At 44.2% G+C, this 26107-nt stretch overlaps 1 protein-coding gene across 2 annotated transcripts in view; it reads right to left on the bottom strand.

Annotated features, from left to right (window-relative positions):
• Positions 1–26107, bottom strand: part of NID1 (nidogen 1) — a 94768-nt gene that overhangs the window by 25097 nt on the left and 43564 nt on the right. For both annotated transcript variants that reach the window (XM_036829301.1, XM_036829302.1), the window contains exons 9-12: positions 25264–25407; positions 18997–19122; positions 12919–13068; positions 11416–11538 (exon numbers count right to left, since the gene is read on the bottom strand). In XM_036829301.1, the coding sequence (XP_036685196.1) occupies positions 11416–11538; positions 12919–13068; positions 18997–19122; positions 25264–25407 (543 nt within the window). The remainder of the gene's footprint in view (positions 1–11415; positions 11539–12918; positions 13069–18996; positions 19123–25263; positions 25408–26107) is intronic.

Here is a 26107-nt window from a genome sequence, read left to right as displayed (position 1 = left end):
CATCCTTCCTCTCCTGACACCCTATTAGTGTGGGCCTTTTTTTTTTTTTTTTGGGCCCTACTGTGCGGCTTGCAGGATCTTAGTTCCCCGACCAGGGATCGAACCCGGATCCCCTGCAGTGGAAGCACAGAGTCCTAAAAACTGGACTCCCAGGGAATTCCCTAGTGTGGGCTTTTTAAATTGGTGTACCTCTCAGATCAGGAACCCCATGGACCCTTGAATCATTTATGTATTTGTGATAAGCATTTACTGAAACCTCTGCGAGCCAGGTGCCCTGCAGGTTGTGGGCATTGTCGCTAGATATGAGGGCCCTGGGAGTTCACAGGACCCCACCAGGGTAACGCATTGTGAGAAGTGGCTGGTAGTGGTCGAACAGGCTGCTTGGGAGCCGAGAGGAGGACCCCCTCGGTCAAGGGGTCACCTGACACCGAGGGCAATCAATCTGCAGTGTTCCTAATACACCCCTAATACGCCGTGTGGTTGAACCCAGTGGCCTGGGTGTAGCACTCACCTCAGGCTGGAGGTTTTCAGGCCGTGCATGGAGGAGAATAAAGAAGCCAAGAAATTCAGGATATTGGTAAGGGTGGTTGACATGATGCTCCTTGGGGTTACGGTGAGAGGACTTCGAGAGAAAGAAGGGATGGAGAAGCTGACTTGGAAATGAGGCTGTGTGAGGCTACAAGGCAGGGAGGTGGTGGCCAGAGGGGGCCACAGGCCTCAAGACCATAGGAGTTCTCCAGCCTCTGGGGGCCTCGTTTTCAGGATCCTCTATGCCCTGACCTCACCTGAGCTGCTTAACCGTATCTCGTCCCCACTATTCCTCCCCATCTCCTGTTCAAATCCTACCCATCTTCCAAGGCCAAATCCTACTTCTCACACTTTCCCTCACTTCCCTAGCCCACCTGGATCTCCTCTCCCAGCCACTGGTTACCACTTACAGACTCATTATAGTTTCAAGCGCTCTCTTCTCCTGCCCAGGGGCAGTGTGAGCTCCTCCCGAGCGCAGACATTACTGTTTATGAGCGCAGACATTACTGTTTATGTGCCGAGTACAGTGACAGGCATATCACAGATGCTTAAGAAATATTTAGCAATTGATCCTGGCTAGTTAGCCAGGTGCCTTGGGCAAGTTAGGTGGCTTCCCTAACCCTCGTCCATTCAATGAGGTTAATCGTACCCCCAATGACACATATCAGCCAATGATGGAGAAAACTAAGAGGTGTGGTATCCTGGACACCAAAAGAATAAAGTGTTTTAGGCGGGAAGGTGAGGTCAACTGTACCAAGCGTTACTAAGAGACGGGGGGCAGGGCTGAGATCTAACAAAAAGTGAAGGTCATTGCTGACTTTTACCGGAGCAGTTCCAGGGTGGGGAGGGGGGTTGGGGGATGGTAGGGCAAAGCTGACTGCAGTAGTGAAACCGAGCAGGACCCTGTGTGGCTCCTGGGCACAAAAGCCTTCCTGTGTCCCCCCATTTCTTGATTACAGGAAATAGGCTTCATTCAGCCTCCAAGACCTTCCCTGAGTTCCAAGGGGTAGGTTCAAACAGATGCTAATCAGGGAAGGGAGGGGATGCAGAGACAAGGGAAGAGTAGTCAAGAAACAATAGCTCAGCCTTGGGGCAGGGTCCTGGTTCCCCCTCAAGGGATACACAGAACAGTATCTTTGAGCTGTTTTGCAGACACTGAAACCCTCACCAGGTGGAAGAAGTTGACTGTTTGCTGCCCACAAGCACGTAGACCCCAGACTAGCTGGAACCAGAAGGCTGGTGATGCAGACTCCCGCTTACCTCACCACCAACCAATCAGAAGAATGTCCATGAGCTGATCACACCCTCTTTGAACCATTGCTATAAAACTCCTCACTACTCCCTCCAGGTCGGGACATACAGTTTTGAGGGCATTAGCCCACTGTGTCCCCCTTTGCCTGGCAAAGCAATAAAGCTCTTCTTTTCTACTTCACCCAAAACTCTGTCTCCGAGATATAATTGGGTATCGGGGTACAGAGGCTGGATTTGGCTTCAGTAGTTCAAGAGGGAATGGGAGGCTCTGGGAAGAGGGTAACAGCCTAGTTTTAGAATCTAATTACAGACAGAATAGCTGCAAAAGCCATGGGCAACATTTACAATGAAACGAGGTGACGAGGTTGTCCTATGAACCCCCAAACACAAGCAGGGGTCACAAAGCCCCCCTGGTGTCAGTGTCTGTGTAGAGAAAGGAGAGGGAAGCGGCAGCAGGGCATCTAACAGTTCTGGGAACAGGAGAACCCCAAGAGCTAACAGGTACTCAGCTGGAAAGCGGGCCAATTTGAAAATGGCAGCTAAAACTTTGGAGGGATTTTTCTACTCCAAGGTGGAATGTAAAGCCAACAGCGGCTGGAAGATCTAGCCCCTACTGGGGAGAAAGTGCTGGGAATGGGATCAAAACTAAGGAGGATGAAGATGACACGTACAAGGAAAGAGAAGGTCCAGCGGGGGAGGGGAGCAGAGCCAGGAAATCGTAATGTAAGCTGAAATATTTTTAAACACTTCACTAAAAGAGCAGAAGAGGAAGCTCTGTGTCGCTAGAAAAAGCTATCTGCACCAAGCGTCTTTCAGGAAGTTCAGGAAAACTAAAACTCTCATAAAAATGAGCAACAGAAAAGTATGGAGGGCAAATCCAACACAAAGTTACTATACGGAAAAAGGATATAAAAGGATAGTCAGGAGTACAACAACCCTACAGATAGTGAAAGCTTGCCAAAAAGATGTGCTAACGGATCAAAACTGTAATCGTCTATTGGGTTGGCCAAAAAGTTCGTTAGGGTTTTTCTGTAAGATATTATGAAAAAACCCAAACGAACCTTTGGCCAACCCAATGTTTCAGCTTAAGCGAAAAGACAGTAGAAAATGATAAAAAACAGGAAAGAACAAAATGAATCAGCATTTGAAAAACTCAAAAATGAGGCAACAGAATTCAGGAAAGAAGTAGAAACTTTTAAAAAAGAATCATTTCAGAAATGAAGACTCAACTAGATGGAACACAAAGTGAATAAACATAACAGAGTATGCCTTAAGAGAAACAGAAGGTGGAAGTGAGGAAAATGTTTAAAGACAAAAAGAAAGGATATCAGACAAATTTAGGAGATTCGGGCAAATACTGGAGATAGGCAAAGAAGATTCAATATGCAAAATGGAAGTCCCTAAAAAATAACCCAAAGCAAGGAAAGAGAACAAATACTAAAACTATAATTCCAGAAAACTTTCCTGAAATTAAAAGATGTGAAATGACAAATTGAAAAAGCACACCGTGTAACTAAGACCCAGAACAACCAACACCAAGTCATATTCTAGTAAAACTGTTGAACTTTTGAAGGGAACTATGGAAGAGAAAGAAAAACATCCTTTGGGCATCCAGGTAAAAAGGGGAAAATTATCTTCCGATTGTCGTTTGCCCTTTGGACAGCCATGCTTTATGTCAGAGGAATATTTGAGATAGTCAAGGAAACAAAATGAACCAAGGAATACTGTTTTCGTGAGCCCTTCCTGAGAAATTTTCTAGAGAACAAGCTTCTGACAACCAGATAACTAGAGAGGCATTGACATAAGGACTGGTAACAAGCAATAAATAGTGACTTGTTGAACTAAGACCAAATGAGGGTTCAAAGTGAGAGAACATAGGGACTTCCCTGTCGGTCCAGTGGTTAAGACTCCATGCTTCCACTGCAGGGGGCGTGGGTTTGATCCCTGGTCAGTTAACTAAGATCCCACGTGCTGCAGGGCACAGCCAAAAAACAAAAACAAACAAACAAACAAAGTGAGAGAATATAGTAGGTGTTGGTTACATGTACATGCCCAGGCAATGTAGATATAACTGTAAAAATAGGAGGGCACGTGCAAAAAATTTTAATTGTTCTAAGAAACTGTATTGGTGGTATGTAGTATTTGAATGCTCAGCCTGTTATGTGTGTAATGTGGAATAAAGTAAATCCAGACTTATGTTCTATTCTAATTCTTACATCCACTGTGCCCTTGAGAACCAGGATTCTCAGTATGGAAGAAAGGAGATATGGATACAATCTAGACAGTGTAAAGGAAAAACCCTGTGGTCATGTACTTGAATTGGAACTATCAACACAGACACATGAATTCCTAGCTCTGTCTGAACATTTCTACTACTTAGATTGTGGTCCTGCAATGCTATTTCCCACTAAAAGAAACCAGAGCTTCATGGAAAAAAGGCTGGTTCTAGTTCAGAGAGCAAGGGAGATATTAAAGACCACAGTGGACCCTCTGTATCTGCAAGATTCCACATCCTTGGATTCAACCAACTACAGATCGAATATATTAGAAAAAAAAAATCCCAGAAAGTTCCTAAAAGCAAAATTTGAATTTGCCACACAATTTACATAGCAATTTTCATTGTATTTACAACCATTTACATAGCATTTACATTATTTTTACAATTTTTTACATACCATTTACATTGTATTTATAATTATTTACATAGCATTAGGTATTATAAGTAATCTAGAGATGATTTAAAGTATCTGGGAGGATGTGGATAGGTTATATGAAAATACTACACCATTTTATACAAGAGATTTGAGCGTCCATGGATTTTACTATCCTCGGGGGTTCTGGAACCAGACCCCCATGGATACGGAGGGGTGACTATACTAGGATCATGTCAAAAGGACCAGGAGCCAACTTGAAGAGGTTCCCATGGGCCAAAGATGGGACTCTGAACCACAATGAGAATAATGATTACAACCAATTGATATCCATGAGTCTATAATGCTATTAAAAAACTAACAATTAATTAGCAAACTTCAGTGGCTAATAAGGAATCAATCTGTTATCTTATCAACCAGTAAAAAAAAAAAAAAGGGAAAGATCCAAGCATCTATCCTGCCTTTTCTTTATGAAATGTACCACTGGGCATCCAAAGAGTAGATGAGGGGAAGCATTTCTTTATAAGTATTCCAACTAATAAATGAAAAAAAACAAAAACAAAAACCCACCATGATGATAGAATTAGACTATTGCCATTTTGTTACCCACTAAACATTAATGGACCTAAGCAATGAGCATCAATTCCAATGAATAAAGGAGAAAGAAATGATAGAATTAACGTCTCACCATTTGCCACTCCCTGGAAATTAATGGATCTAGGACATAATCATTAATGGCTCCTAACATCACCTGGAGTGAGACAAGCAGACTTTATGCGCTTCTGATGGAAGGTAAGACCACCACTTGTCTTGCCGAAAGGACTGAACCCAAGTCTGATCAAGCCTCTGGACTCAGCTGCCAGTTTGCAGACGATATGGAGAACAGAGGAGCGTGTTGAACTGCCCCCGACTGTGCAAAACTACAGCTCAAAAGTCTTGGGTTCTTCAATAGATGAACTTCAAGGACAAGAAAGGGATGGCAGAGGGAACTAGAGGTAGAAAAATGAGCAACTCTCAATCTGTAGTGTCTAGGAATGTACATGCATGATAAAACAAGAAATGCAAGGAAGTGATTTCTGTGAAGGTGATGTTGGTGGTTACTTTTGGAGAGAAGGAGAAGGCAATGACTGGAACAGAGCACCTGCAGCAGCTTCTGGGGCTGCTGGTAAAGTTCTACTTCTTGACCTGAGTGGTAGTTACAGGGGGGTTCACCTTAGCTATCCATCCTTGAGCTATCCATCTGTTCTATACGACTTTCTGTATCTATGCTTTATCTTACAATAAAACGGTGGAAAAAAGGAGAGAAAATGGGAGAAGAGGAAGCGGAAGTAGAACTCCAGACAACCCTCATGAGGAATTAAACACTATGAAAGGGAGGAGGAATGGGACGGCAGTTGGGGAGGGGTGGAGGCTCAAGGGAAGTCCTCATTTGTGTCTTTTAGATGAGAAATGGCTTCTCTGCAGGCTGACTGGAATTATCCAGTAGAGATGGAAAGGATAACCATCCAGGATGGGAGAGGCTACCGCAGGAAAGACAATTTCATCTCAGACAAACAATAATCTGGCACATTAAATGAATGTTGATTGGAAATTTATGATTTGACATTTGGTTGGTATTTAATTTGTAAATGTGCTTTGCTTTTATAGTTATAGAAGAAGTTGATACCTAGATTTCTCCATAATAATCTAAGCCAACCCTGGGGATCTTAAAAATGTTTTTCTTTCAAAAAGGGTCTTACTCAATTTTGAGAAAAGTTGCTTTAGAAAATTCTTTTCTATAATGAGTTCGAGAAACCTTTTTGTAAACTAAGAAATTATTCGGGCCTCATGTTCCTTATTTACAAAATAAAGGAGATGAATTACAGAATTTCTGGAGCCCTTTCCAGCTCTCAGTGGGAAATTCAAGTTTTCTAACAGCGGGTTTGTTTGAAACAAAGTGCAAACTGTAACACAAACAACAGACACACAGCAAACAAAAAGTACATGTTAAATTGTTCCTCAGTTTTCCTCCCTTTACACTGTATTATCCTAAATGTTTTGTTTTCCTCTTTCCATGCAGCCCTACTTTCTGAACTGTTTAATTATCTGCCTTGTGGATCTGCGGATCTGGAAACAGTAAGCTGGTAAGCGTGCCTGGTGCCAAGCGTAAAGAAAAGTGATCAAGCATCCCCAGGTTTGGTACTTGTCCTTAAAAATTCGGGCTTTACATCTCTAGCCCAGGATTCTTCATACTCCTCTTTCAACCTCTAATAAGCTCTCCTATATTCCAAACCTCTACCCATTTCCATTCCCCCAGACCTGTCACCTCCTCATATTCCCACACTTAGGTAGTTCCTTTTCACACTGTAGGAGGGTTGGCCTGTGACTGATAGTATCAGCAGAAGTGACAGCATTGTAATTTCCAAGCTTAGGTTACAAAAGACTGTGGCTTCCATAAAAAAAGAATGAAATCATGCCATTTGCGGCAACATGGATGGACCTAGAGATGATCATACTAAGTGAAATAAGTCAGAAAGACAAACATATGATATCACTTATATGTGGAATCTAAAAAAAAATGATACAAATGAACTTATTTACAAAATAGACTCACAGACATAGAAAACAAATTTATGGTTACCAAAGGGGAAGGGGGTGGGAGAGGGATAAATTAGGAGTTTGGTATTAACAGATACACACCACTACATATAAAATAGGGAAACAATAAAGACCTACTGTATAGCACAGGGAACTATGTTCAGTATCTTGTAATAACCTATAATAGGAAAGAATCTGAAAAAGAATATATATATACATATACATAATATATAACTGAATCACTTTGCTCTACACTTGAAACTAACACAACATTGTAAATTAACTATACTTCAATTTAAAAATGCAAAAAAAAAAAAAATCTTAAGAAAAATTTTTTTGAAAAAGACTGTGGCTTCTATCTTGGGCACGCTCCCCTTCCTTGCTTGCTCTGGGGGGAGCCAGCTGCCAGGTCCTGAAGACACTTAGGCAGCCCCGTGGGGAGACCCGTGCTATGAGGAACTGAGGTCCTCCGTCCAACAGCCCATAAGGCCTGCCAACCACCATAGGGATCCTTCAGCCCCAGATGAATCTCAGAAAAGATGGTAGCCCGGCTAAGGTCTTGACAACAAACTCTTGACAGACCTTGAACCCAGACCACCCAGCTAAGCTCCTGAATCCCTGCCCCACAGAAACTGTGAGATAATATACATTTACTGCTTTAAGCTGCTAACTTTGGGGGATAATTTGTTACACAGAAATAGATGACTAACATGGCAGCTTTCAAACTTCCTGACCACAACCCATAGAAATGCTTCCCACTCTGCAATTCAGGACACACACGCATGCTTACACATACACACGCTCAGCCATGCACCGGACAAGCATCCACAACTATTATTTCATGAAACAACACTTATTCCTACTGCATATACTCGGCATACTCTATTTTCTTGATTATTGTTTTCTTTTTCGTTCCATTCCATTTAAAAGAAAATGGTAATAGTGCCCCACTGAGCTGATTTCACAATCCACACATGCATTTTGGGCAAAGAGTGCAGAAGGACAGTGGGGAACAAATCATCATTTTTTTGGTTTTGCTTATCATTGGCTGATACTGCAGTAGCCATGACCTTAACTGACTCACCCCTAAAGCTAGTTTAGTTTTCTATTTTTTTAAACTAGCCCCTGTGTATAGAGTAGGTACCAAAAAATGCTCAATGTCTAATCCCTACACTTCATTATGTTTGGTAATAGGAGTCCAGATGACACTATACTTAATTTTTCATTAATATTTCATTAACTATTTAGTCACACAAAATTTAGAAAAATATGATGAAAACCTCAGTGTTCATATTCCAGCTGGGAAAAAAAAAAACATTAGAAATACAAATGCAGCCCTTGTGCAGCCCTTCCCAACCCCAATTCCCTCTCCTACCATAGAAGTAACCTTTATCCTGAAGTTTTTGTTTCTCATTCCCATGCATGCATTTTATAGTTTCATTGTATATGTTTATACATATGCAGGTTTCTTTTCATACAGGCTTATATTTCATATAAATGGGATCATACTGCATATATCCTTTTATGACTATTTTTTTTAATACGTAAGAAGTAAATTTATTGAGAGATACACTCCATAGACAGAGTGTGAGCCATCTCAGAAAGTGAGAGAGTCTTTTATGACTTTTTTTTGCCCAACATGCTGTGGAGATTTATCCATTAACTCTAGTTCACTCAGATTTATTTACTTATTTACTTATTTATTATTTAATGTGTCCATTCATTCATTTATTTATTTGCTGCACCTCGCGGCTCGCAGAATCTTATTTCCCCGACCAGGGATTCAACCAGGGCCCTTGGCAGTGAAAGCGTGGAGTCCTAACCATGGACTGCTAGGCGATTCCCTCTAGTTCACTCATTTTAACTCCTGTATATTATTTCGTGGTATGAATTGTACCCAAACTCATTTGTCCATTCCTCCTGTTGGTAGTCACTTAGATTTTTTTTTCTGTTATGAACAATACTCGATGGACACATATATTTCTAGTGTATATTCTCTCTCGAGCATATAAATAGATGTTGAATTTCTTAAGAAAACAGGATTAAATACCTAAATAATCCTAGCAAAGAACTCTGATTGGTTTTATCCTTGTCCCAGTTTTGTATCCCAGACTATAGGTCTGGATTTGTTTCTGTTTAGTCAATAGAGCCTCGAAAACGGGGCAAGGAGTCAGGTTAAAAGAACAAAAATAAAAAATGAAACATCTGCTTCCTTTTGAACTGGAGATGTGAAGGAAACCTAAGGAGATAATGCCTTAGTCATTTTTAATAGCTGCTGGAATGTCTTAACTCAAATGATCATGAACTTTTCTCTATGTAACCTTCCCAACAGAATCTGTGGGGAGAGCCGTGTCTTTTACCCATAATTTCAGGAACAAAAGGTTGATCCTGCCTGGGTTCATCTAGGCTGGGGATCAGCAAACTTTTTCTGTCAAGGGCCAGGTAGTAAATATTTCAGGCTTTACAGTCTCTACCACAACAACTGACCTCTGTCTTTGCAGAATGAAAGCAGCCATAGGCTATTCATAAACTAAAGAGTATGAGTGTTCCAATAAAACTTTATTAACAAAAACAGGCAGTGGACCAGATTTGACCTGCAAGTCATAGTTTGTTGAGTCCTGTCCTAAGCAGAAGAAAACAATTTAGACCAGCAATATGTAGTATTGTATATCGAAATTTAAACTTTAATCTGATATTTTTCTCCTTTTAGATGGTCAATTATCCTAAAAACTGGTCACACCCAGTCCTGTTGAGAGTGCGAATAAATAATTATCAATACTATTATACACTGCCGGTAGGAGAGGTGCATTCATTTATTTCCTCAACAACCATAAAGAGCTATGAGCCCCAACATAGGCCACGTACTCCACAGGATACTGAGGACATGAATATAAAGTGCACAGGCACCCTATGCTCAAGGCACCCAAGGCTAGTGAAGGGAGGCAGACATTGGAATAGCTTGTAATTGCCCAAAAAAGTAATGAAATGGAAATTTCCATGTATCTCTTATTGAAACATTGACAGTGGCATAAATATGTTTGGCCAACAAGAGCAGCAGCAATTAAAATAAGTAACAACTCAACTGGCTAACTGCAGTCGGAGGCATCAGATACATCCTTAATCTCATGACAGGATACCATGTGGTTTCGGGAACTGAATCCAGGTTGGGAGTCCATCGGGCAGACCTGGGTTTGAGTCTTAGTTCTAGTACTTACTACCCCTGGGACCTTGACTGTGCTTTTATCTCTGCATTTTAGCATCCTCTATGTAAATGGCAATAGTAATAGTACTTACTTTAAAGAGATGATTATGAACATTACATGAAATAGTGTCGGTAAAGCACCCAGCACACAGTAGGCTTCATGCAAATGGCAGCTAATTATATGTATTCATTCAACAGCATTTGTTGAGTACCTCCTAAGTTCCAGGATCATTCCAGGTACTGAACTAGGGCTATCATTATCCTCATGATCTAATGAGATACCACAAAAGTCTCAACTTTAGAAGCTGCACGGTCCAGGTGTAATAGGTGGTACGTGCAATTCTGCAGGGTCCTCAGCCCAACTCTTCCCACAACTGGTGGCCCTTCACCTTCCCCACCCTCACCCCAGCGCTATTCCCCGTGACTCTCAGGAATCTGTGATGGTTAATTTTAGGTGTCAACTTGACTGGGCCACAGGGTGCCCAGATACTTGGTCAAACATTATTCTGGGTGTTTCTCTGAGGGTGTTTCTGGCTGAGATTAACCTTTCACTCTGCAGACTGAGTAAAGCAGATGGCCTTCCCTTAGGTGGGTGGGCCTCATCCAATCAGTGGAGGGCCAGAATTGAACACAAAGGTGGACCCTTCCCCGAGTCAGAAGGAATTCTCCCTTCCTGATGACCTATGAATGGAACATGAGCTTTTTCCTGCCTTTGGATTCAGACACTGGCTATTCCTGGGTCTCCAGCTTGCCGACTACAACCCTTGGGACTTGCCAACGTCTGTAATTGTGTGGGTCAGTTCCTTCTGATAAATCTCTTTATATATAAATAAATAGATTTCTCTCTCTCTCTCTCTCTCTCTATATATATATACACACATACACACACACACACATATACACACATCCATGAGTTCTGTTTCTCTGCAGAACCCTCATACAGATCAGTTCTTACCCTGTATCGCTCAAGTCACAGGGATGACCAGCCTCCAGGCTGCCAGCACAGTTCTGGTCCAGGTGTGGGACCCTTGGAGTTGTGCAGTGTGCAACCCGCACGCTCACCACCGCAGCTGTGCTCTGATCGCCCACCTCGACTCTCCACGGAGCCTCCCACGTCCCCGCCTCGCCTCCTCTCCCAGGGCCATGTACTCAGTACTCATGGGCAGCGCAATGACCCACCAACTCCAAACGTCCCCGACACCTTACCTCCAGGCATGCAACGGAAGCCGTCTCCCTGATAACCGGGTTTGCACTGGCACGTGAAGGACCCGGGAGTGTTGTAGCAGACGGCATCAGGGTGACATCGGCTTAGCTGGCATTCATCCACATCTGCAAGACAGGCACCAAGCCCGGGGATAGTGAGATTGCTTCTAGAATTCCTAGTTTACACAATAATATAAGCCAGTTGCTCAACTTCTGGGGACTCAGTTTCTGATCTGGGAACAGTGATTTAAGAACTCACCAAACATTAATTATCAGAACACTAACTCCTCAATTTCTATCTAGTGTATTTACAAATGTGTTTCACTTTGATGTTTTCATGAAAAATCAAGCATGCAAAAGGAAAAACGAGAGGATTTTTTTTTCATTATTTCCTTCTCATCATAAACGAGAGCTGCAAAAATGTCTGCGTTTGGAGACAGATGATTAACTGCTTGACAGAAAAATCTCAAAGACCAGAGAAAATTCACATGTTCAGTAACAAAGAGAAAGTATTTCAGAAATTATAATCTCTTAGAGAAGCTTGGACTTTCCAGAAATACTCCATGGTATAACGTTAAGTAATTTTGCAAACCAGGGGACCAGGGAACGGTGTTCAGATTTATTTCACTTGAAATTATCTTTAAGAGCACCCTGGCTGCCAACAATGGACTGATCTGAGGTCTGAGAGAATTTTGTGGAACCATTTATTCTCTGCATCTGAAGTCATTTATTCAAAAAGGGGACTTCACTTTTTTTGGAACACAAGATTAGAGCAGGCCAGGTGAATGACTGTATATATCTTATTAAATAAAAGGCTGGACTTTAAGCTCCATGTGTGTAAGGATTGTTTGTCTTTTCATGAAAGACAAACAATCTCCTCAGTCCCTAGCAGACAGCAGGTGTTTAATTATTGCCTGAACGAGCAAGTGACATGGAACAAAATGGTACGGGGAGGACAAGTGTCTTCCCCAATGAGAACAGCCCTCCAAAGAAAGCACATAATTCAAATTACTAGAGATACAAAATCCAGCCCATCTACTCAATAGAGTTGAGAGAAGAATTCTCTTTTTTTTTTTTCTTATTTTATTATTTATTTCTGGCTGCGTTGGGTCTTCATTGCTGCGCGCGGGCTTTCTCTAGTTGGGGTGAGCGGGTGCTACTCTTCGTTGTGGTGCGCGGGCTTCTCATTGCGGTGGCTTCTCTTGTTGCGGAGTACGGGCTCTAGGCGCACGGGCTCAGTAGTTGTGGCTCACGGACTCTAGAGCGCAGGCTCAGTAGTTGTGGCGCACGGGCTTAGTTGCTCCGCGGCATGTGGGATCTTCCCGGGCCAGGGCTCGAACCCGTGTCCCCTGCATTGGCAGGCGGATTCTTAACCACTGCGCCACCAGGGAAGCCTGAGAAGAATTCTCTTGAATTCGGAGTTGAGTCAGTAATTAGCATATGATAAGTATCACCCAGGGAATTTTTTCAGGTTACACAGGGAGGAAAGTCAGAGTGACCACGTACCTTGGCAGGCTCTGCCATCCCCAGAGAAGCCTGGCAGACAGGAGCAGGTGTAGGAGGAGCCTCCCAAGTAGATGCACTGGGCCCGCTGAGAGATGTCACAGTCATGAAGGCCAGTCTCACAGTAGTTGATGGGGCGCTGGTCCACGACAGCTTCAGACAAAAGGTTGACACGCAATGTTTGGAAGAGTCCCCTGAACAGTCCCAGGGTCCTTCCAAGCAGTGCAGTCCACTGAGGTGGACTATGTCTGGACCCCAGACCTCCAGACATCTCTTCAGGTGCATCCCTGCTCCCCGCTGGGTGGTACCCCGGCTCTCCTCCTGTTTCCTCCCACCTGGATCCCACCTCTGATAAGTCTTCACAGCCTGCCACTGCAGGGGGTCCATCGGCCTGACTCTCGACCTCAGCTTCGCCCCAGGGCTCTGTCTCAGGCCACTCTCCACACCTGGTCCCTGAAACCCAACTTTCCCTTCATCTGGTTGTGGAGGTGGAATCTGCAGGTAGACACGTTTCCTGTGGCACCTCTGTTGGTGGAGCGTTTGGAGCTGAGGATCTGAGACCTCCACGGTATCTCTGCCCAGGGCTCACTGGGCGGGTGGAATATTCACTATGAATGCCAAAGTCACCCACTTCCCACCAAGGAAGGTGAAATAAATTTTCCCAGGGAAGTGAGACGGGGATGGTAGAATGACTGTGGGCCTCTGGGGTGGGCAGCCCTGGGTTTCTACTAGGTGCATATGAGTTCACCATATGGCTTTGGGTAAATCATATAACTTCTCAGAGCCACAATTTTTTCCTGTGTAGAACAGGAATGACTTCCAGCTTGCCAAGCATGGGGAGGCCCAGTAGATGGGACTCTTATTTTCTAAAGGGTCCTGATGTCAAGACTCATAGAATGAGGTCGTAGGAAGTAGGCATGTGACATAGAGGCTAGAAAATCATACCCCATCTTGTGCTGTTGCCTCAAGATGAAAGTCAAGGACTAAGGTCTAGAGGGTGATTTCCAACAGCTGGTTCAGATACTCTGGGGTTTGTAAGGCACTTTAACTTCTGGTCTTAAAGCTCTAAGGCCCAGGTCAGAGTCCTGGCCCTCGCAATGTCAGAACAGAACACTTTCTTCCTGCAAGGCGGCCCTCAGGGTTTAGATTATCCTGGGTATAGGAGGACTCCTTATCTTTATCCTCAATGAGTCTTCCCAAGATTAATTCCAGTTCATCCTGCCTCAAGTGCTTCGGCAGAGAGAGTTCCAAGCACCGTCAGGGGACAGGTAAAGAAGAGGATCCTCTTCAAAGGTCTGCGCCCATGAGAGGTTAGCAAAGTACCGTGTTGGCGGATGGAGGCCCAGCCTGTGGACTCAGCAGTTTAGACTCCTGAAGTTGGACTGTTAACTAACTCCCATGGGACAGGGACCATGGAACCAAGTCTGTGGGCCGAAGGGTTACAGGATTTTAAATTGCTACAAGTGGTCCAAATTTCTTTCTAGAAAACAGTAGCCCAGATTACACTGAACCAGCCCAAGGACACACTGTTTCCTTGGACCACTCCTGTTTTCTCTCACTTTTCATCGTTTCTAACACTCTTCTTCTCTCCAGGGTCCTCTTTCCCCCAACTCCTTCAGCTCGCAAAGTGTGAAAGGGACACTCTCGGAGAATTGGGACCGAAAAAAGGTAGGGGAAATATACCCAGACAGAACAACCAGGAAAGGAGTCTCACTTCTCTTCCATCAAATATTCATGTCATTAGAGTGCGTAAGTGATCATTTTACACATTGTGTTTGCTCCAGCCTCATTGTGCCCCACCCTTGGTAACAGGCGAGGACCTTGTTGCAACATGGGTAGATCCTAATGTCCCCTGCCCTGCCATCACCTTCACCTTTGCTTCTATTTTCATTTTATTTTTTTGGCCAAGCTGCTTGGCTTACAGGATCTCAGTTCCCCCACCAGGAAATGAACCCCGGGCCCACGGCAGTGAAAGTGCAGAGTCCTAACCACTGGACTGCCAGGGAATTCCCACACCTATGCTTCTATAATTCTCAAATCCTTTCTAGAAAAAGGCAGTTCATAATTTAATTTTTTAAATCATGTTTTCCTTTATGTAAGACCATTTTTCACACCAGAGCAACTTTCTTCTGAAGGAAGCTTTAGAACTTTACAACTCCAAATAATTTAGTTCTACCTTTTTCATTTTCAAAGTATACAAAGCATTTTTTTTCCTTTTTTCTTTTTCTTTTTTCTTTCTTTATTTTTTTTAACATCTTTACTGGAGTATAATTGCTTTACAAAGGTGTGTTAGTTTCTGCTGTATAACAAAGTGAATCAGCTATACGTATACATATATCTCCATATCCCCTCCCTCTTGCGTCTCCCTCCCACCCTCCCTATCCCACCCCTCTAGGTGGACACAAAGCACCGAGCTGATCTCCCTGTGCTATGCAGCTGTTTCCCACTAGCTATCTATTTTACATTTGGCAGTGTATATTTTTAAGCAAAATATACAACAACCCAAAGGAGACCTTTTCACTAATTTACACAAGAGGGGCCACCAGCACATCCAGCTGTGCTTCCCTCAAAGGCTCCTAACCCCGCAGGCTGGCAATTTCCTACAATTCTCACCCTGCCTGTCAACTAGCAGGGGATGCAGGGTGGGAGGGAGGGGAAAGTTTTGGAAAGGACAGAAAATCAGGCTCAAAATGGGATTTAAAAACAGTATGGAGGTTCCTTAAAAAACTAAAAATAGAATTCCCACATGACCCAGCAATCCCACTACTGGGCATATACCCAGAGAAAACCGTAATTCAAAAAGACACATGCACCCCAATGTTCATTGCAACACTATTTACAATAGCCAGGTCATGGAAGCAACCAAAATGCCCATCGACAGACGAATGGATAAAGAAGATGTGGCACATATATACAACGGAATATTACCCAGCCATAAAAAGGAACGAAATTGGGTCATTTGTGGAGACGTGGATGGATCTAGAGACTGTCATACAGAGTGAAGTAAGTCAGAAAGAGAAAAACAAATATCACATATTAACGCATATATGTGGAACCTAGAAAAATGGTACAGATGAACCGGTTTGCAGGGCAGAAATTGAGACACAGATGTAGAGAACAAACATATGGACACCAAGGGGGGAAGTGGTGGGGTGTGTGGGTGGTGGTATGATGAATTGGGAGATTGGGATTGACATGTATACACTACTATATATAAAATAGATAACTAGTGAAAACCTACTGTATAGCACAGGGAATTCTACTCAGTGCTCTGCAGTGACCCAAATGGGAAGGAAATCCAAAAAAGAGGGGATATATGTATACGTATAGCTGATTCACTTTGCTGTACAGCAAAAACTAACACATTGTAAAGCAGCTATACTCCAATAAAAATTAATTTTAAAAAATTAATTACAATTACATGGTCAGTTGTGGTTTTACTTTTCTAGCTCCTGCATTTCTGAAGAGAACCCTGAACTGTGACCTGGCACGGGCAGAGCCGAGGAACTGCCCTGAGATGCTGCCACCCAATGTGACATTGGTCCCCGAGAGACACCTGCAAGGCTGGCTGGGGCCAGGAAATGAGACAACGCGGAGAAGGGAGGTGATGCCAAGAAGGAAGGACAAAACGAGGGACAGAAGCCACGTGTTACAAGGAGAGAAAAGGGCGGGGAATAAAGAGCCTTTAGGGGAGTGGTTTAACAGCCTCTAGTTACTTTAAGTTCTGAGAATAAGATCACAAAGATGAATGATTCACAATAATTTTTCCTAACAACGTGACAGGAGAGGGAGGGAGAACAGGAACGCTGGGTGAGCAAGGCTGAGCCTTTAGCCTAAGCCCAGCCCTGTTCGCCCTGACCGATGGGCAGGTGCATGGTGCCGTGCACTGTACAACTCGGGGTCCCAACCTGCCCATGCTCTGTCCAGGCCACGTATCACAGGGGGCAATTGTATCTACACATAAAGGTGATTTGCAGGCCAGCTGAGGCTCTTTCCCTTTGTGTCAGCATACTTTGCACATTCCAATTAACTAAAAGTTTGCACCCAGTGGAAAAGAGAAAGTCACAGGCTTGCAGAAAATGACAAAGATGGAAATCCACAAAGCAGCCCCTCCCCTAATGGATACCCATCCTCATGGAAAGACAGTCACCTCTGGCCATCCACACACCCTGCATGAGCGCACAGCCCCTCACAGTTGTCAGGACACAGAGCCGGCCTCCTAAACCATCCAGATTCTTTCCTCACCCTTCCCTGCTCTGACCTGACAGACGTCATCATCCCAGCCTGGGCTTCAACCCAGGACGTAGTTTTAACAAGGAATTCCGGGACAGTGAAACTGACCACTAAATTATCCAGGGACGAGCCAGAGTCTTTGTGTGAATGCATTCAGGCAGACTTGGTTTCACCCAGTGAGCCATCTCTCTATGAGGTGAGCCTCAAAGGAGCCAATTAAAAGAGGCAAAAGGCCAAGTGGGATGGAATTGCACAGGGGGCCACAGGCAGGGGGAGAATCAGGAAACCTCGATGCCAGGTCTTGGTGGAACTCAATGATCTTCAGGTGGTTTTCACACTTGCTTCTGAGAGGGGGGAATCCATTACTCAAACAAAATCTTACTCAGAAATTGATATACAGAAAAATGAAATAGTCCTTGTATCCCCATTGGCAGATCCTGGGGCATCTCCAAGGGCTCCACGGGACACAGGAAGCCCATGATGCAGTCTAATCACCTCATTTTACAGGTGAGGAACTGAGGCCCAGAGAGGTTGTCTTCCTCAAAATCAAATGCCTAGGAGTAGACGTTTGCCCACCACCTGTCTTGCACCACACCCTAGCCCTTCCGTGAGGGTGGATCCCAGGAATGGCTGGAGACAGAAACTGAGGACACAACGTGCCTCACACACGTCTGCCCCAGGACTGTCCACGTCACCACCCAAGGGGTAAAGGATCCACCACCAAAGCTTGAGCCGAAATGTAACGTAGATGGTGTTGCCACAAAAAATAGACCTTTGGATCTCCTTCATCTCAAAAAGCAGAGAAGGAAGTCAGGCCAAATTCACAGAAGTTGTTGTTCTCTATGGAAAAAAAAAAAAAAAGATGGAAGTAACTTTAGCAGAGCTGAAATCTCAGCTCTGTGCAAAGGGGACTGGCTGCTTCTCAGTTCACAGATGTTTGGGTCACACTCAAAATATGAGAACGGCCTGTTCCCTCCGCCCTCAAGACACCATCTCACCCCGGGACCTTGGCGGCCTCATCTGAGTTTCAAGACAGAGCAAACAGAAAGCATGCTAGGGTTTAGTAAACAGCAAGGAAAGCACAAGGAGATGGTTCACTGAGGCAGTAAAAGGAATCTGTTTTAAATTGGGAAGAGATGTTGAGTTCAGACGGCCCCTTTAGCATGCTGCCCTCCAGACCTGGAAATCTCCAAGAACCTTTGAACTTGAAATTCTTGGAAACAACAGGTCAAAGTGCAGCGGTCGGAAAAAGTGGGGAAATTTAAACAATCTGGCTCTTTGGAGTTGGCCCGTCACCATCATCACCAAAATCATCAGCAACCTAAAGCATAATTAGCCTAATTAATAGCCTTAACTTCTAACTTGGATAGGCTAGGAAGTTATGCTAGTACTTGTGGCTTGTGAAATGGAAATCCATAAATAGAAAAGCTCCGAATGGAGTTTTAGATGTAAATCAGGAAGAATTCAATCTAAGGCAGGTAATGACACAAATGCCTATAAGGTGTTCCCTCCACGTGAATCCCAAGGCCACTAATTATAAGGAGAAACATGTCTAATTGTTTGAATAGCTATTAAAAGAATAATGAAAAGAGTTAAAAGGAATTTTATAAGAAGGGAAGGATATTACCAGTGTAGACAGACAACACTGCTTATTTCTTGTACCTGTGACTCTCCAGGCAGTCGGAGGGAAGGAATGAAGTCTGATTCACCTTTGTAAGCTGTCCTCCCCAACAGAACAGGGAACCTTCCATCTCAGCCAGGATAACTACCTGGGGCAATACCATTCACACAGGTGCTGACATAGGTCATGTGAATTACTCGTTTTGAAAAGTCACCCACAAAACTTACCCACACATGTTCCCTCCTCTGAAAACCGGTAACCCTCTACACACTCGCATCGGAAGGTCCCTGGGTGGTTATTGCAGATTGCATGGCTCCCACACACCGAGGGCTGCTCTGAACATTCGTCGATATCTACAGCAAAAAAAATGTTTTTAAGATTTATTTATTTATTTATTTATTTTTGGCCTCGCCGCTCGGCTTGGGGGATCTTAGTTCCCCGACCAGGGATCGAACCCAGGCCCCCTGCAGTGTAAGCGCCAAGTCTTACCCACTGGACTGTCAGGGAATTCCTCCCAAATTTTTGTTTGAATGCAGACTTTAAAAATAAAAAACCTCTTCAAACACCACTAAACATAATAAAATAGAAAGCATTTTGGCATGCAAATGGATCCACTTTAAAACACCCATTTTTATATTCTAAAAATGATGTTAAAGAAATCTTTTTTTCTGTGCATAATTTGAGAGTGATCCCAAGGCCCTCCTCCTAAATAAATGTGTACTCCCCGCTCCCCGCCCAACCTGCCCTGCCTTTTGGAGTTAGTTGCTGAGCCTGGCGCCCACTGACATCAGATGGGCAAAAATACGTGTTAGAAAGACGTGCAGACAAGTCTCCAGACTCTGAATAAGGTTCCTAAACTACAAAACGTAATTAAATATGCTCTTGTTCAAAAATATTTCCTTTCTCCAACGATAGTGACAAAGCAAAGTTGGACCGTTTAAAGCCTGATTGTGAATCTTGGAATGTTATCCTGAGCTTAACGCACTAACAGAGAAAACCATTAACTCATAAGATTGTGAGTGATGCTCTCCCACAGGACAATACTGTGGCCATCGCGTGGGGTGACTGGAACAAAGGAACGTATGCTCTGGAGCTGGACACAACTAGGTTCAAATCCTGCCTCCTTTCCTTACCAGCTTGTGTGGTCCTGGGCAAGTTGCCTCACTACTCTGCCTCAGTTTCCCCATTGGTGAGTACTCACGCTACTATTCATCTTGAGGGGTTCTACGGAAGATTACAGAAAATGGATGTAAGCCTAGCCTGCTCAAGAAACGTACCTATTGGGACTTCCCGGGCCGTCCGGTGGTTAAGACTCTGTGCTCCCAATTCAGGGGGCACGGGTTTGATCCCTGGTTGGGGAACTAAGCTCCTGCATGCCGTGGGGTGCGGACAAAAAATAGAATTAAAAAAAAAAAAAAAGAAATGTACCGATTATTATTATCCTACACTACCAGCCGCAGGGATGTTCCGATTCTAGGAACATAGCCGTCAGATGGCCACTGGCATTGGGGGCCGGTCTGTGGTTACCCCTACAGGAAGGCTGGTTGGCCCAGATAAGAAATCAAGCTCCTCTGTCATCACCTGGATTACCTGTCTGCTGATGGATTGAAATAAATACAGTCACACAAGATCCTTCTGTGCCAACCTCACTCTCAGAGCGCACAGGTACTTCTGGCGTTTTTAGAACTCTTGGAGACGCATGTGAGGAAGATTTCATGGTGGCTGAGATCACACAACTCCCCTCCCCCTCTTAGCTGCCCCTCCTCAATTCCATCATGTGAACCTTCCTCGTGCTCTGCCTCCGATGGCCAGCCCAGCCGGTCTCTTCACTGGTGAGGCAAAAGCCCTGCTGGCTTTTTGGACTACATTGCACAAGACAGGCATTTTTGCCACTTCAGCCCCGTAGTTGGATCTATACTCAGAAAAAAACCCAAACCAAATGGCATTCAGCTTTTGAAACTACACTGCAATGTAAGTTTCTGTGACATGTTTAAGATACAAGATCTCATATCACTTATATGTGGAATCTCAAATTTGGCACAGATGAACCTATCTACAAAACAGAAACAGACTCACAGACATAGAGAACCAAGGGGGAGAGGGGGAGGGGGAGGGATGGATTGGGAGTTTGGGATTAGCAGAGGCAAACTATTACATATAGGATGGATAAACAACAAGTTCCTACTGTATAGCACAGGGAACTATATTCAATATCCTGTGATAAACCATATTGAAAAAGAATATAAAAAAAAGAACGTATATATGTGTATAACTGAGTCACTTTGCTGTACAGCAGAACTTAACACAACACTGCAAATCAACTATACTGCAATTAAAAAAAAAAAAAAAGCTACAAGATCTCAGACCAGAGGATGGCTCCAGGCACAGCTAGAAGGTTACAGAACAAAGCCCCTCCCAAGGCAGCCTCTTAATGAGCTGGAGCTGGGATGGGGGGTGGAGGGATATTCAGCAAGTGTGGACTTTCCAGCTCCATCCACCAGCTGCTGCTTCAACAACATGGGAGAAAAAGATCATTCTGCTTCACTGTGTCTGCACTACAGCTCTCAGAGGACACTCCAGGCCCAGATGTCTGGACACACTGTGCAAACTGAAGGGATCCACGGCTGAGACTCAACTGCCAAAGCACAAGAGCACAGAGCAGCAGTTTTCAATCAAAGGGACAGAACACAATCACCAGGGGAAATTTGCCAAGCTTCATTCCACCCCTAGAAGGTTTATGGAAAGGGAAACCGCGTGTTTCAAGAAAGCTTCTTAGGTGATTGGACAGATGCTCATCCTGCACACCTTACCTGGAGAACCACGGCAAATAGGATCTGGGGGGCCCGTGGGAGGAGGGAGGAGATGGTCCCCTAGCACTACCCCACCTCCATGCAGGTCTACACATAAAATCCAAGCTGGGCGACTCCTTTTCTTTGAGAGCAAAACCCTAGCCATTTCCCTGCTATTATTTCACGGTCCTTACAGTTTGGAAATTCTCCCTAATGCCTAATTTAAACCCTCCCTTCTGTAATTGGAGGCTAGAACTCTAATCCATTCTTTAGTAGAAACAGTGAACTAGTAGTGATAACGGTTCCTTATAAAAGATCACAACATCTGCTTGAAGATTATTGTTCTTATTAGTCATGATCTGGTCAACGTCTTCACTGGGAAGAGGTTTCCTTTCACATAAATCATTCCCTAACCCAACAGGAAAATCCTGGATTATTCTTGTAATCACTGCTTCCTTTTTGACTTTTTTTCAGAGTGGCTACTTTTCAACAACTCTAAGTTTCTCTAAAATGTGTCCTTTTCATAAACACCAGGCTCTTATTGGAGAAGAGTCTCAGGATTTATTTGTTAAATGCCTTGTGCGCACTCAAGATTACTCAATGAGAGATTGTGCAAAACCCTCTCTTACAGCCTCCCAACTGAGAAATATAGGGAAGTCATTCTGTCAGGCACCAGAGCTCTTGTGATTCAACTGGAAATCTCCAAATTAGCTCGCAGGGTCACTCTGCAGTGTCTAATCAAGCCCAGCCTTATTTTGAATGTCATCTATCATTATATCAATGCTACACACACTGAATGACAAAGGCTCACCCTCATTCTCTTCAGAGGCACTTTCCAGGTCAAAATAATATGTGAAGTGATCTGCTTAATGCAATTTCCTATCAACAGCCCGGTGTCTCAATGCATTAACACTACGAGGCTTATTCTCGTGACCCAGAACAGAAAGTAGCCTGACTAGGAATATACCCACATTCCATGGTGCAAATCTGCCAGGATGAGGACTAATCACAGGGCAAAAGCAAGTGTGCACAAACACCTGTCTTCCTGGGCCAACACATCAGAGGGGTTTCCACGATAGCAACGGATTCCATCCATAAAGCATGGCTGGTTGTGCCTTGGGAAAGTGAAGCAAGCAGTCCCACCACAAGCTCAGGCACCAAAAGCAGAATTAGCCAGAGGTTATGGGTCAGCAGGTTGGGGTAGCTCCATGTTTTACTAATACAGTAATTCCTCTACATACGAATGAGTTCCATTCCGAGAGTGCGTCTGTAAGTCCAACTTGTTCGTAAGTCCAACAAACTTAGCCTAGGTACCCAAATAACACAATCATCTATATACCGCTGATTTTACACATGCTTCCGGACATCTGGGCTTGAAATAAAGATACTGTACTACTGTACTCTATACAGTACTGTACAGTAAAGTACACAAAAGCACAACCACTTATAGAGGATGCACGCACGTGACAATGTACACCAGACACGTGAACTAACTTCCGTGACTGGACATGCGAATGCACATTTGCAGCTTTGAAGGTTCACAACTTGAAGGCTTGTATGTAGGGGACTTACTGTATTCAGTTGGCTTATGAAGCTGAAGCAGAGCTACATAAAGACTAAGGAGGTATAGGCTTCTGCTGGAGAAATGGGGGCACCTCATCCCTTCGTGGTATCCATCACCATCACCACGGCCTGGGAGGTCTCTGCTCACACACACACAGTATCACAGTATCACAGTTTCAAAGTGGCCTGAGCCAATTTAGCCATTCAAGACTGTTGGGCTCTTTGGGGAAACACTGGGGAACTCTGATGATCAGAGGTGAGTAGGAACTACGTCCCCCTGCCCAGTGGTATGTTACAAGGGAAGCGAGTCTCAGATTGAATTCTACCACACGGACAAAGTCATCAGCAAGCTGGCTAAGCAGTTGTACAAGCTGTTCCTGTAAGCCCAGTCCCTGCTCTCCATCCTTTCCAATGAGCACCTCACATAAATTTCACTCTGAAGTAAACGCAGCAATACCCCAGCAGCAGGATCTGCTAAGCTTCACGTGAAATCAGCACACTAAAGCTGCCATTCACTGGAGGCATTCAATGGATTCCGGACCCAAGGCATTGTTCCCAAATTCCAAGGCTGCTGGGCTCCCCAGATTCTTATGCCCCAGTCATTCAAGGGGGCTGCTCATCATTTTGGCCAAAAAGACATGTGCACACCACCCATTTCACTAGGGAAGCTTACTTCTAGCACTCCTTACATTTGTTGGTGAGCCCCTGTGGTGGGTTTAGGAAGCTTTGACATTCTTACCCTAGTTGCCTCTGCTGTATGGACTCTTCACTGAGTCAGGAGTCAACTAACTGCCTTTTGGTGGTGGATTAAAATTTAGTAACAAACATAAATATCAAGCTGTCTACATGAAAGTATTTAAAGTGAAATTATAAGTAATAAGATAAGTACAATGAAGACAATATAATATATGCACTTGAGTCAGAGACTCAAGGTCCAATGTTCCAATGTCCCCGGCTCATCTGTAAAAACAGGAATAGACCTCCCACCCATTAGGATGGCCGCTATCCAAAAAACAAAACAAGTGTTGGCAAGAATGCGGAGAAATTGCAGCCCTTGTGCACTGGTGATGGGATATAAAATGGTGCAGCTGCTGGGGAAGACAATATGACGGTTCTTCAAAAAAATCACACACAGAATTGATGTGACCCAGCAACTCCACTTCTGGGTATATCCCCAAAAGAGTTGAAAGCAGGGTCTCAAACAGATATTTGTACCCCATGTTCATAGCAGCATAGTTCAAAACAGCCAAAGAATTGAAGCAACCCAAGTGCCTATAGACAAATGAATGGATTAAAAAGAAGAAGGAGTATGTGTATACAATGGAACATTTCGCAGCCTTCAAAAGAAAGGAAATTCTGACCCAGGCTACAACATGGATGAACCTTGGGGCCACTATGCTAAGTGAAATAAGCCGGATACACAAAAGGACAAATACTGTATGATTCCACTTACATGAGTTACCTAGAATCATCAGATTTGTAGAAAGTATTATAGAATGGTGGTTGCCAGGGGCTGGTGGTGGAGGGGAGGGACGGGAAGTTGTTATTTAATGGGAATAGAGTTTCAGTTTTGCAAATGAAAAGAGTTCTGGAGATGGATGGTGGTGATGGTCACACAACAATGTAGATGTACTTAATGCTGCTGAACCTTACACTTAAAAATAGTTAGAATGATCAATTTTATATTATGTGCATTTTACCACAATTAAAAATAATTTTTAAAAGACAGAAATGAAAGAATCTATCACGTTCGAGTTGCTGAATTAAATCAGTTAGTGTTTGTGAAGCACCTAACACAACAATGCCTGGGTACCTCACAGGTGTAGTCATATTATGTGTGTTAATAAACAGCGCTGACTTGCCCTTCCTTTAAGCCCATGTATTCTCGACGTGAAGGGGAGTGTGGCCTTATAAATTCTACTCTGCTGCTTAGAGTCAGGGCATCTGACCAGGTGAAGGAAGGGCCAGGACCCCTAACATCACGGAGGGAACACTGAGCGTGGGGCTTCAACAACTCAGCGTGACCATCAGTGTTTATCTCACCGGTGCTGCCTCTCCCTCGCCCCTCTGCTGTACAGGATCTGTTTCCGCAGCCCCCCACCCCGCTGCCCACGACCACCAAGTCAGAGCGGACGGCTGTACCGTAGCAGGTCTGTCCGTCTCCCCGGAAGCCGATGGAGCACTCGCAGGTGAACTGGGTCCCGGGGCCGGGGCGACAAGCTGCATTGGTGTCACACCCATGGGTGCCGATGTAGCAAGGATTCTGAAGCGCATCAGGGGAGCCGTCTGTGAAGGCAGAGACATTGAAACCCAGTGAGCATTCAGAAACCCTTATTCCTCCAGAAACTCCAGAAAGTAAGGCAGGACTGATGACCAGGAAACCCATCGACTCCTGAGTCACCTGGGGGTCACCTGAGGCGGGATCAGCAAACTACATCCCTTTGGACTTTTGTCTGTTTTTGTAAATAAAGTTTTACTGGAAACCAGCCACACCCATTCACTTACATATACGGTCTATGGCTGCTTTTGTGCTACAGTCACAGAACTGAGAGAGACTGCACGGCTGGCAAAGCCTGAAATATTTATTGATACTGTCTGGCCTTTTAAGAAAAAATACGCCAACCCCTGATGCCTGGAGCTACAACTGTCAAAGGAGGGAGACAGACACCTGCCCTCCTTCTGCTTTATGGAGCTGAGGACAAACCCGACTAGCTGGAGAAGTGACCTGGGTACAGAGGGAGAATCAAAAATAACTGAAAAAGAGAAAGACCTTCACACCTAGACCCCAAATATACAGAACCCCTAGGGCTTAAAGATTTGGATGACGTGAGACCTGACACTGGGCTGTCCCACTAGCTCCAGCTCCTTCCACGCAGCCAGAAGCACCCCCAGACTAGATCCCACCTCTCGCAATGTGCCGTCCCCGGGCAGAAAGCTCGTTGTAGGCTCCGTGCCTGACTTTTAGCACATTTGATTTGGATTTCCC

The sequence above is a fragment of the Balaenoptera musculus genome, chromosome 16 (assembly GCF_009873245.2).
Source record: "Balaenoptera musculus isolate JJ_BM4_2016_0621 chromosome 16, mBalMus1.pri.v3, whole genome shotgun sequence".
In the NCBI taxonomy this organism is placed as follows: domain Eukaryota; kingdom Metazoa; phylum Chordata; class Mammalia; order Artiodactyla; family Balaenopteridae; genus Balaenoptera; species Balaenoptera musculus.
The sequence above is the reverse complement of the archived record's forward strand: the minus strand, read 5'-3'. Positions and strand labels throughout refer to the sequence as shown.